Below are 12,990 nucleotides of genomic sequence, written 5' to 3' on the forward strand. Positions count from 1 at the left end.
AGCAAACTGAGGGATTAGCCATGGGAAGCCCCCTCAGTCCCATCCTGGCTGATATCTACATGCATTATTATAAATCAAAATTGTTTGAAACTTTAAACTTCCCGGCATGGTTCCGCTACGTAGACGATACTTTTACCCTGTTTGAAGGTAATAAAGATGATTTAAATAAAGTTCTTTCAACAATGAATTCTATTGATCCTGCTATTCAGTTCACTTTTGAACTTGAGACTTGCAATTCTCTTCCGTTTCTCGACATTCTGGTCACACGTATCACATCCAACTTCAGTACTACGATTTACCGTAAACCGTCATCGGTTTGCCTTTTTTTTCGTCATCAGTTTTTTAAACAAAAGTTAGCTTCATTTTATTCCTATGTTTTCCGTGCTCTTCAAGTTTGCTCCTCCAAACTATCCCTTGATGAAGAACTAAATTACTTAAAAGCAATAGCTATTGACAGGGGTTTTCACCCAACATTATTAATCAAGCAGTTAAAAAATTCTCATCTCAACACACTAGAAGGCACACTCTTGTTTTAGGAGATTATAAAAATTCTGTTGTCATTACCTTCTTTCCATCAGTGAAATTCGCGAAGTCTGGTTTCTAGTCATCTTAATGCACCCTCCACTGGAACATTGGTGAATAATGATTTTGCATCAAAAAAAAAACCATGAGTAAATTTCTAGGAGAAATGTTTTTAACTTTTTTTACAAGCTCTATTGAATTTTTTATGGTGTAAATGTTATTGTCTAATAGAGTTGAAAATCTAGAAACTAAATATTTAGCTAATGGATACGATGCAGTACCTAAATTTGATACAATAGGGTGGAAAGGAATACTACTTTTATGAATTTTGGGAAGAGCATATAATCTGGCACAATTCGCAACAGATGGGATAAGCAAATGTTTTAAGTTGCTTGAAATGATTTGTGAAGATTTGATCGCAGTTTTTATTTTTGACAGGTCCAAAGGTGAAGAATCTTTAGGGATCGGATTATATGGTCCTTCGTTTTAAAAGTTTAGTGACACCATCGATGTAAGTGTTCTTATCCATGATGACTACCTGGCCACCTTTGTCGGCCTTTGAAATGATAATATCCGGGTTAGAATGAATTTCACACATTGTAGCTCTTTCTCCCGCAGTTAGATTTGCTTTCAAGGGTTCATTATTGAATTTCATTATGAGCGATAAGATGCCTAATCATTTCTTTCTGTGAATATGAAACTTTACTGAACTTGAAAGCTTTTTCGATAAGAGCCAAAATCTTTGGAATTGAGGGTTTACAGGTTTGCGAGAAGTTGAAATTATATTTTAGAATTCTCTCTTGTTCTTCTGATAAACTAACATTAGAAATATTAACTATTCGCTTAATATTTACAATGGAAAGATTTTTTGAACTACTTGAACTGGAAGACTGTAAAAGAAGTTTTTCGAATTTAACTGCAAGGATGTGGTTTAATTTACATTGGCCAAACTAAGAGAATTTTAAAATTTCGCGTCAAGGAACATGAGGTATATGTTAGAAAAAAGGAAACACAGAATTCTTCTGTTGCTCAACATTGTTGGTCCAAAAATCACACTTTCAATTTTTCTGCCTCCAAAATTATTCAAAAAACATCTTCCATTGGAGAACTGGATTTTCTAGAGGCATTTCACATTCAAAAAAATCTTTCTGTTCTAGTTAACGATCCTAATTCCAATCCATCTTTGCCTTCGGCATTTAAAGAAATTATGTTTTAGTTCTGTTTCATCAACAGATGGCGCCACTTGCTTACTCTTGTCAAGGCTTTCTTATCTAATAATTATTTCCTATCTTGTTCATTTGCAGTTTTGCAGCTGAGGATGGTGGTTCGGTAAAACCATCGAAACTAGTCCTGTGAAAATTTTGAAAATATAACGCTGATTTTTGTTTATTAATTTTATTAATTATTAATTTTGGCAATAATGAATGGCCATCGAAAAGCTCGCCGAAGGCTAAGATCAAGCGTTAAAAATTTCACCCCATAAGTGGGAATTTCTGTGCCATTGGTGGCATATAATTTGAAGTCGCTTTGAAATTTATCTTTTTTTGTATCAGGTAATAAACAAGCATCTACGCCGGAATCAATTAGAAAATGCAAACCCGTGTGTTGTTTAGTCACAAATATTCAGTGTTTGCTGCCATCCTGAACATAACCTGCAGCAAAATCAGCCGCTAATTCCGCTGCTGGTTTAAGTTTTCCGACTTCTTTTGACCACAAGAGCAGTTAGTTTGACACTTTTCAGGAATGCATTTTTAGCCAAACATGTAATGGTAATAACAATACTTTCCATTTGGATTAAATCTTTTACGTTTGTTACTTCTACTTCGCTCTCTGCATCTATCGCTACTACAATTCCGAGACCGAGACTGGCTAGAAACACTTAAAGTTTCTGTTTGGTTTTCCAGAGAAGAAATTTTTAGCAGTAACTCGTCAACCAAATTTAAATTTTTGGCAGAGGAATAAATTTCAGGCTCAGAATTCATTTCATTATTTTGTTGGCCATTAAAGCTATTTTTTCTAACCACATTGTTTTGAATACTTTATCTGAAACGTCATCAGTAGTGAGCGATCTCATTTTTTGAAGTAACTGACTGGGTTTCATATCCCCAAGGTCAAGGCCAGTGACTAAGCCCTTAATTCGCTTATTTTCGCTTTCTTTGAATGTGTTTAACGATCTTTCTTTAACTAAGGTATATTTATTTTCAGATGTGTTATCCGTGATGATATCCCAAACAATTTCAACATATTTTGGCTCTAGTTGAGGTACTGCATAATTAAATTTGGTACCATCAACAGTTATGGCATTAATTTCGAATTAAGCTTCTATTTGGGGGAAAAAAAAAAAATCAGTCTTTTCTGGCCAAAAAAGTGGAATTTTAACACTCACCTTGCAAGTTTCCAGCGTTGATGTTCCTTCCATAATCCAATGTTATGGTCGCCATTCTTTTAATATGGATTTGATGAATAAGCAAAATCGAAACTGATCAGCCAGAGCATTTCATAAGTGAAATAAATGCTTATTTTGTTCTTAAAAGAAGCAGTGTATTTATTTTTACAATTTCCTTTCTTGTTTGCAACATGTTACTTATTTTTTTACATAAAAATATAACAAACTTTTAATAAATAAAGCTTACGCAATGCATATCAAGGAACACTCCAACTAACAATGTTTTTAGCTCGACTCGTTGTTGCTACTTAGGAAGTCTTAATAATTACATAGAAGCATTAAATTATGTTCCCACTACAAACCAACATTTATAGGAGTCTGACACAAAATGCCAAAATGAAAGTAATAGTCCTTCGAGACTCAAATCCCTTTGGACTTTAAAAAAAAAAAAAAAAAAAAAAAAAAAAAAAAAACCTTTAGTGCAAGTAGTAATCACCACCCAAATCCATGATTTAATGCTAATGTTTTGGTAGTTTTTCAAAACTTTCAGCTCAGAAACTTGGTTTCCACGAGTCCAAAGACATATCAACTTCATTTTGGATATCCTGGGCAGAATGGAAGATAGCACCAGCAAGATGTAGCTGCAGGTGTGAAAAAAGATAGAAGTCCAAATCAGCGACATCAGGGCTATACGGTGAGTATAGGAAAACATCCCATTCAAGTCCATACAGAGTTCCTCCATGCCATGGAAAGGATTGGCTATCTGGATAAGTGTTCTGCATTTGACAAATTATGCCCAGTTTTATTTATTGTGTACTGACAATTTTTTTATTGTTTCTGAATGAAACGTTTTGCTTGAACTGCTACATTAAAAAATTTTATTTCTAATTTTAAAATATTGTTACAGCATCGCCCACTCACCAGGGCACTAACCAAGGTTCAGCCCCCAGTGACTCGAACACAGGCTCGTCAAGTTCATAGGGACCCGGATGCCATTTCAGGTGAGACCAATTTAATTTATTTAGTTTTTAAGCAATGATCACTGATGGCAGTAAATTGGTCAAACTCAGCCCAGTTCTGCTGTTACAGTAAGCACTATAGATGTTCGTATGTGCTCACAATGGAAGTTGAAAATGCTTGGATCGGAAGGGGCCCAAGAAAAGTCTTCCAAAAAGAATGGACTAGAATCTGCATGATATGCAAGATTATAAAAATTAGTGAAAGTTTCTACAAAAACCGGATTAAGAAGAAAATTAATGCAAACATTAATTCTGTCTTCTAAAACTTTGTCATTTTTACCCTACAAGACATACTACTGAGGACTTTTTTTAAAAATATGCTGGTTATGTTCATTCATGTATCCTAAATTTTAAAGACCTTGTGTGTTTAAAACCCTGTATATTGTTATGGCCTCCAAGTTCAAAGATGTCCTTAAATAACTAGGCCAAATGATTCTGCTTTATGTGTTCCCCTCCCAAAAAATGAGAGGTCACAATCATGAACTATTGTATATTAATAAGAAAACAATTACTTCCAATAAGAGTGTTGTATTTCATTATTCAAAAATTGCATTCACAAGGAATTCATGCAGTGGCTTATATTTCTTTTTAAAGATTTTTATTTACAAAATTTATTTGCAGGGCAACCCTGCAAAATGTTAAAGATTTTTTTTTTTTTTTTTTTTTTTTTTGACACATATAAGGGTTTCTTATCTCTTTCAAAGCCTGCTTGTTGTTATAAATAAGAAAAGATTTCTTAAAATGGACTAATTTATTCAAAATACAGTAGTACCTCTCAATAGGGATGGACACCTTATGAGACTAGACATTTTGCCCCTTAAATAGAGATGTCCCTTTTCAGAGAGTACGTACTAAGAAAATTTAATCTAATTAGAAATCCGTGTTGTATGAAGCTTTACATAAATAATACACAGTCACAGGTATTTATTGAATTGAAATTAATGAAAAAGGAAAACTCTTAATAAAAAGTTTAATTCTAGTAAAAAATGACTGAAATGAACCATATTTATTGAAAAATTAACTTAGTCACAAGTTTTTATTTGTTTTTTTAAATTAATGTAAAGTGAAAATCCTGAATTAAAAAGTTTAATTATAACAAAAATGAATGAAGTGAACTATATAGTTTTGTACTAAAAAATTTATAAAGAATACTCCATTGCACAAGTTATTTAAAAGTCTGTGCATTGCAAGCATTTTTTCCCACGTGGATATTAAAGTCACTGATGATCTTAAGTCCAGCACTATCACCAATGGTGATCATGAATTTTTTTTTAATTGGAAGTTGTATTTTAAGGCTTTTGTGTAGTGTTTTGTGTTTCATTTTTTGTCTGTCTTTACTTTGTCTTCCTCACTGCTTTCCCAGCATTTTTTTTTTTTTTTTTTTTTTTTATGTCACATTATCAACTGCAAAGTTGATATAAAAGATTTTGTCATCACTGGTGAATTCCGTATACAGCTATTTATCATTTTCTAAATATTCTTATGGTTGAGCACTGCTACTGATTTTGACAAATTCAAACAATTCATTTTTATCAATAATATTTTCACTGAGGGCACTCAAAAGGGGAATTTCAAAGCCTGCTATCTTAAAACAGTGCTTAGCACAACTTTATGATGCAGATGCCTTTGTTATCCACTGAATGACATTGACACATTTTGGAGGCTGATTCCTGTTTTCAACAAGCAGCCTGAGAAAAAACATGCCATGAAAAGTGTTTTCTGTAATACAGAAACTGTTTACACACCTTTTTAGACAACTTTGCTTTGCTATAAAAAAGTTACTTGCTTGTGAAAAAAAAATTTTTTTTGTGCAGCTCTATTTTGGAAAGTGTAAATTATCGTCTACTATTTGACAATTTTGTTTTTATGCAAAATGGCGCTTTTAAAGAAGCAATGGACAGAAGGCTACATTTGTTCTCTGTCTGAAGAAAATCATTCTTATTCAGTTATTAAAAATGCTGTGAAAGCCACAATTTTTTGGTATCTAGAGCAATGATAGATAATATTGTCAATAAGAAAGGGAGTGAGTGTCACATTTTGCCTTCAAAATACATATCTAATTTTTTTTAAAAAAGGAATGTTTGGACTGTTGCAAAAGTAAAAACTTTAATGTTAAAAGAAAAATCTTTCAAGTCAAAAATGACAGTTGCATAATCATTAAAATGCTCAGTGTCAACAGTAAACAAGGTGATTAATGCTGATTTGAATCTTAAAAAGGCAAAAAATGTAATGTACATTGTCTTTATCGACTACTTATCACCAAAAGCAGAACATGCTGCAGAATTCTGTATGAGAAACAATTATTCGAAGAAAAAAAAATTGTGTCACAATAGATGAATATGGGGTATATTTAAGTGACCGAAATAAGAAGAAATTCATTTATTATCATAAAATAGAAGGAAAAAATCTCAGAGCATAGTTCAAAGAATCTAAAGAAAGTTCTTGAAAGGGATTTATGGTTGTGGTTGGTTTTTGATAGAACAACAAATAAAATTAGAGAATGCAGAAACCTGTTATGGTCAACTCCATATATTATCAGAAACATATTTTATGCCCAATTTTCAAATATGAAATACTTTCTTTCTACCCACAGTGCCGTCAATCAGTAGAACTGCATAAGGGCAAAGCAAACAGCTGCATGTTAGAAGCCACTATTAAATTCCTGCAGAAAATGGAACAAGAAATGTGTATCAAGGTCATACTGTCACTCACATCCCTGCTAAATCTTTTGACATATCTTTCACGCATTTTTGCGATTTTGGACTTTTAAAAAGCAGATTGTCAAGATGTCGACCTACAACTCTCCTTGAACTTTGGAAAGCTGTTTGAGATGAATGTGTAAAATACCTCTTCCACAACTAAAAACAGCTTTTTGTCTTGGAAATTACAGTGAAGAATAAGGGTTATCAAATGGAACACTTAAAACAAAAACATTTTAGGTAAAATATTTCTGTAAATACAATAAAAATTGTCTAAAAAATGTATGAATAGATTCTGTACATCGCCATGTGACTGGCAGTCAACATGTTAAGGGAGAATTCTATTGGCCCCAGTCTCTTTGAAAAGTGACTTTTATGTATTTACCTCTTACTGAGGGACACCGGAAAAAAGTTTCAAAAATAAGATAGAGGTAGAGAAATATATAACACTAACCTTTTGAGTTTTCAAAGGCAAATTTGTGCTTAGTGATAGATAGTTTTGTGACGACAAAATAATAAAGTGAATGCTTAGTGAAAGATAGTTTTGTGACAAGGAAACATTAAAATGAAAAGCTAAAATCTCTCTTTCAAAAATTGCTTTTCAGTTGGGAAAAATCAAGTTGTGGTTCAATCAGAAGGATATTTCACATTCATGTAATTCAAAATCCAGTTATTCTTGCTACAATTCCAAGTAAGGGGAATAAAACAGTGTTAGCAATGGGAGAATGAGAAAGAAAAAGTAATGAGATGACTTGACTAGACCGTGCTATGTAGACTTGTTAGAGGCTTATTTTATTAGATTGTAGTTTTCTTTTTGGGGGTATGATGGCACTGCAGAACTATTGTCTCCATAACTCATATTAAAGATTTTTTCCATAACTAATAAAATTATAAGTTCGAAACCACATACCTTTACAGTTAGCTCCTAACCTTTAATTACACAAGTACCAACAGAAATACTTAACATACAATGCCGATTGAAGTGGAGACTAAATGTTGAGGTGCAGCTCTTTCTGCACGAATGTATGACTGGCTACCGAGACATCACTCAGCACCCCATGCTGGCACGGGATTGGCTTTTTACCTTTGACACTGCATCCCACTCTGACGTGAGATCAGTAGAGAAAGTTTTAAATAAAGGTATCTCTTATGGGAGGTATTATTGTATAATGTAATTGCAATCACTTAAATTTCTATACATTGGCGGATTTTAAATTTCTAGACAAGTTTTCATATTGATCGATCCATAGTGTGTCGTATAAAAATTAAGTCTTTGAATTGTTATTATAATTTTGAATTATTATTTTTTTATTTATTTTTTGAGACAAAAATCTTTGAGAAATATGCCACAAATTTGAGAAATTTTAGCAGAGATATATAAGTAGAAATGCGTGTGAGGGAAAATATGATATTAGGCGTTGGTGTGATTCTTGAAATTTAATAGAGCAAGCTCGAAAAGCAGAAATTTCATAGTGATAAAAGAGTGAATGGAGCCTTGGTGTTTGGAGGCACTTAAAAGGGCATATGACTTTTGTTTTCTATCTTGGAATTATGAAGAGGCACATAAAGCAGGGTCTATAATTGTCTGACATTGCTGAAAGGCACGTAATTGTCTTTCAGTCAGTCATAGTATGACTTTTAAGGACCCTATTTCTGCAACTCGCACAAACTCAGTTGAGTATTTTAGGACTCGCACTAACTCATTTGAGAATTTGAAAAGCTCCGCTGAAAGATCTCTGCACAGAACTGGCCATTAGTGATTTAGTTTCTTTTGAGATGAAAGTCTAGGAGAAATATGTCATGGATTGGAAGAGTTTTCACAGAGAGGAATATGTATGAGAATAATATGATTGGAATTTTTGGTGTGACTGGTTGAAACTGGCAGAAGAAAAACTGAAAATTTAATCGTGATAAAAGAATGACTATAATTTGTATGTTTAGAGGCACTCAAAGAATATTTCTTTAATATTTTCTATGTGTGCTCTGCAAGTAAATTTTGTAAATATAAATATTTAAAAACAAATGGAACTCACTGCATGAATTACTTGTGAATGCTCTTTTTTATGAATAATGAAATACAGCATTCTTATTGGAAGTATTTTTTTCTTATTAATACATACCACAGTTCATGATCTTTGACCTCTTATTTTTTGGGGGGAGGAACATGTAAAGGTGAATCATCTGCCCTAGTTATTAAAAGAGATCTTTGAACTTGGATCCTATAACCATATACAGGGCAAACACACAGGTCTTTAAAATTTAGAATACGTGAATGAACATAATCAGCATACGGAAAGAAAAAGTCCTCAGTAGTATGTCTTTTGTAGGGTAAAAATGACAAAGTTCAAATTTTAGAAGACAGAATTAATTTTTGTATTAATTTTCCTCTCAGTCCGGATTTTGTAGAAACTTTCACTAATTTTTATGATCTTGCATATCATGCAGATTCCAGTCCATTCCCTTTGGAAGATTTCTCTGTGGGCCCTTCTGATCAAGTATTTCCAACTTCTGTGTGAAGCACATATGGAACATCAGTGGTGCTTACTGTAACAGCAGTAAAGCTGAACTGAGTTATACCAGTTTACTGCCATCAATGATTACCCTTCCCCCTCCCCCATTATAGGCTTTTCTATTTTATTTTTATATCTGTTACTGGGTTCATATGGTCCTTAAGAGTCCTTAGTTTCGGCCAAAATGGGTTGTAGGTCTTAATTTTAATCATCTGAAATCTCTCTCTCTGTTTTTACGACTGCCATTTTGAATGTGAATTAACATTTTGGAGGAATATTTTTGGCGATTCACTGACAAATATGGTTATTGTTTGAATGGGTTATAATTTGTTCCCGTTTCTAATATAAATGGTAGGATACTTGAGTTTCTGAGCAAGAAGTGAAACATAAGCATTTCGAAATTATTTCATTTTTTCTAATTCCTCATTTTAGAAAAAATGAATTTTTTCTAAAATTTTATTTTTTCTAATAAATGAATTTTTTCCTAATAATAAGCTTTTTTCTAATGAAAAGCTCTTAAACAACTTTTCGCATTTGGGGATGTGAATTCTTTTATTAAATTGTTCCAAATTTTGCGATTTTAAGATCAGTTTCTATAGAAAACTTTTAATCAGACAGAAAACAGCCACAGGTGCTTTTTGAAATAAAATTATGAGGTGCTATTTGAAAATAATAATCTGTAATATGAGGCCATGTTATGTATATTAAATATTAAAATATTTTGTGAATTAAATTTGGCTCTAAAAAATAGCAGCCAGCTAAATATAGTTGAAGCATGACTGTTTTTTAAGGAGACCTGTTGTTTTAGAAAAATTTAGGAATACAGTCAAATACCAAAATTCCGCCAACTCCTGAAATCCACGTTGCCTCTCAGAATATAAACATTCAGTTTATAGGTTCTGGAAACCGCAACATTGAGTACGAAATATTGAAGAAAAAAATACTTACGGAATAATGATGTCATAATTACCAAATAATAATGAGTCAAAACGAAAATACCAAATTATTGATATAAAGAAGTTTACAAAAATAAGATAAAGTTAATAAGATAAGTTTTTTCCCCCCTCTAATCTGCATCGAGGTAAAAAGCAGACGATTCACTCAACTCTTTGTTCAAGTTCACGATTTACATTGTTGTATTTTCTGAGCTTTGTTATTTCATTTCACGAGATTGTTTAGTGCTGCCTTTTTTTAATCATGATATTGTGTAGATAAATTAAGAATATTTTTAAATTCAGCCCTTTTTAATACAATGACAGATAAGAAACGCACTCGTGATTTTACTGCTTGAAACGTTGAAAAACGTAAACATGTTGCATTGACAGTAACGCAAAAAGTGCAAATTCTGCAAAAGATGGAAGCAGGCGCTACTCCTCGATTTATAGCAGAATGGTATGGAATTGCGACATGATTGTGTATGATATACGGAAAAATAAAGAAAAGCTCTTGAAATTTTACAGCAACAGTGATTCTAACACTGGAAGTCTTAGTATGAGGCGAAATTGGCAAACCTCGATGCTGTGTACATATAATACAATGAATAATGTAATCAATTTATATATGTAATAATAATTTAATGCACATAATAAATTATTGCAATAACGTATATAATAATTTAATTAAATGTATCTAATACGCCTTATTCATTTTGCACTTTTAGTCCGAATATTATGCTTTATCTTTTCTGTCTTGAAATCTGCGCAACCTCTGGTCCCAAGCATTGCGGATTTCTGGAATTCTACTGTATGACAGATTTTATTGTTTAAAATAATTAGAAAAATTATTGTATAAAGAAGCTGCATAAATATAAATTTTGAATTAAATTTTTAACATGCATTTATATCATATAAAGAACAAATTTACTTTTTATTTAGATAATTATGTCCTAACAAAATTATTGTATTATGAAGATACATAAATATAATTTTTGAATTAAATTTTAACATGCATTTATATTATATTAATATAAAGAACAAATTTGTTTTTTATTTAGATAATTATATCCATCTTTATTCTTTGTGTCTCTCTTTCAACTAAAAAATTTTAACATAGATGCTAAATGCTTTTTTAAATTGCTGAGCTATTTAAATTGATATACTACATTTCCGTGTAAAAATATTTTGTTTTACATGTGTGTATACATCTTCCTAATTTTTATTCAGCATTTATATTTTAGAATAAATTGTAGACAGTTCTTGGCTATGTTACCCATTATATATAGTATATTATTCTGGCATACATTGCTACAGCTTTTATCTATATTAGGTTATATTTCTATGTATTTGTTTAACTCATTAACTTGCTGTCATTCTATGCCATCTGGTGGACATGGCAGTATTGTGACAATATTTATGCAATTTTGTGTAGACATCCCTTGATGACAGCTCCGGTTCATATGGAGGTGCCAGAAGAGACACCGCAAACTCCATAGAAAGCCTGCTACCACTCAAGAAGATTAAAAACTTCTGATTCGCTGCCGCATGATCTTCCAAAAGTGCCTGAAACCACAGGTGTTGCTACTCCTGCCAAAGATGAACTTTAACGCCGAGCACTGTGCCTGGAACTGTCGGCAAAACAACCCTAGTGGTGTGACTTTGCATAATTACATAACAAATCAGCCTATTGTTATCTATTCTCCACCTAAATATACCTATTTTCAGAAGTTCAATAAAATATGTTGAAAGGTAAACTTGCCCTTTTGTCTTCTTTGTGGTGGGCAGCTTTATTGAAGGCACTCCAAAAATGGGAAGTAATCCAGTTTAAAAAGAACTAATCCAGTCGAAAAATGGGAGGCTTCATTTCACACTACAAACACGCTTGATTAGTAGTTGCAAAAGAACTTAAATGATAGAAACATATGAAATTACAAATACACTGGTGTGCAAAAATTAAGGACGAAGTCGAAAAATTAGCATATCACCTGAACGAAGAGGCAGAGCGGACAGAAAGACCAATCAGGAGATTAAGTAAGGTGATGTATGGTAGCACATGCACAGATATGCAGGTAGATGTAATGGGGGAGTGTCTGAGTAGTATAAAGCATGTTGTCGGTGTAAGATCAGTATTTCTGGCAAAGAGATTGCACTCCGTATAGCAGTTAAAATCACACCGAGTTGCTGCCTCAGCGAGAAATGGCGAATAATCAATCTGTTAGACGACATCTGGATGCTTTTACCCGAGGTCGAATCATTGGGAAGTTGGAGGAAGGCCGCAGTGTGACAAGTGTGGCTGCAGAGTTTGGAATTGCTCACAGCATCGTTTCACGACTTTGGAGACAATTTCAAACTACAGAAACAGCTATCTGGGGGTTTAGTAGTGGTCGTCCACGAGGAACCACACCCGCAGATGACTGGTATATTGCCTTACAGGCCAGAAGAAACAGGCGGCAGACAGCGGGAGAAATCGCTAGACACGCGACTGGACGACCAATGTTGCGTTTTACCATGGCCAGAAGACTGCACGGTGGTGGTCTGTTTGCACAACGACCTGTACGGTGTGTACCTCTAACGCCTGCCCATTGGAGAAGGCGTTATCTGTGGTGCCGGGAACACCGGAATTGGAGAGACAATGAATGGGGACGAGTACTCTTTACAGATGAGAGCAGATTCAGTCTGAGTAGCAATTCTCATCGCATACTCATCTGGAGAGAGCGGGGAAGCCGCAATCATCCCTCGAACATCATTGAAAGGGACAGGTATGGAGGTGGCGGTGTTCTCGTTTTGGGAGGCGTCATGCTTGATAGTCGTACAGACCTTCACATCTTCGACACAGGTTCAGTCAACAGGACTTGTTATTGTAACGAGATTCTTCTTCCATATGTGCGTCATTTTAGAGGCTTGGGTCCGCAGTTCCTT

The 12,990-nt window shown here is 33.5% G+C and overlaps 1 protein-coding gene across 4 annotated transcripts in view; it reads left to right on the forward strand.

The window, feature by feature from the left end:
- LOC118204288 (uncharacterized) overlaps positions 1 to 11,825 on the forward strand; it is a 148,087-nt gene extending 136,262 nt beyond the window's left edge. For 3 of the 4 annotated variants that reach the window (XM_085817744.1, XM_085817745.1, XM_085817743.1), the window contains 3 exons: positions 3,816 to 3,909; positions 10,797 to 10,879; positions 11,504 to 11,825. In XM_085817744.1, the coding sequence (XP_085673870.1) occupies positions 3,816 to 3,909; positions 10,797 to 10,879; positions 11,504 to 11,605 (279 nt within the window). In that variant the 3' untranslated portion in view covers positions 11,606 to 11,825. The remainder of the gene's footprint in view (positions 1 to 3,815; positions 3,910 to 10,796; positions 10,880 to 11,503) is intronic. The other variant, XM_085817746.1, reaches the window with a different exon arrangement.
- Positions 11,826 to 12,990: the final 1,165 nt, after the last annotated feature.

This window comes from Stegodyphus dumicola, chromosome 5 (assembly GCF_044657685.1).
Source record: "Stegodyphus dumicola isolate Sdum_Otavi_A_Nest chromosome 5, ASM4465768v1".
NCBI lineage: Eukaryota > Metazoa > Arthropoda > Arachnida > Araneae > Eresidae > Stegodyphus > Stegodyphus dumicola.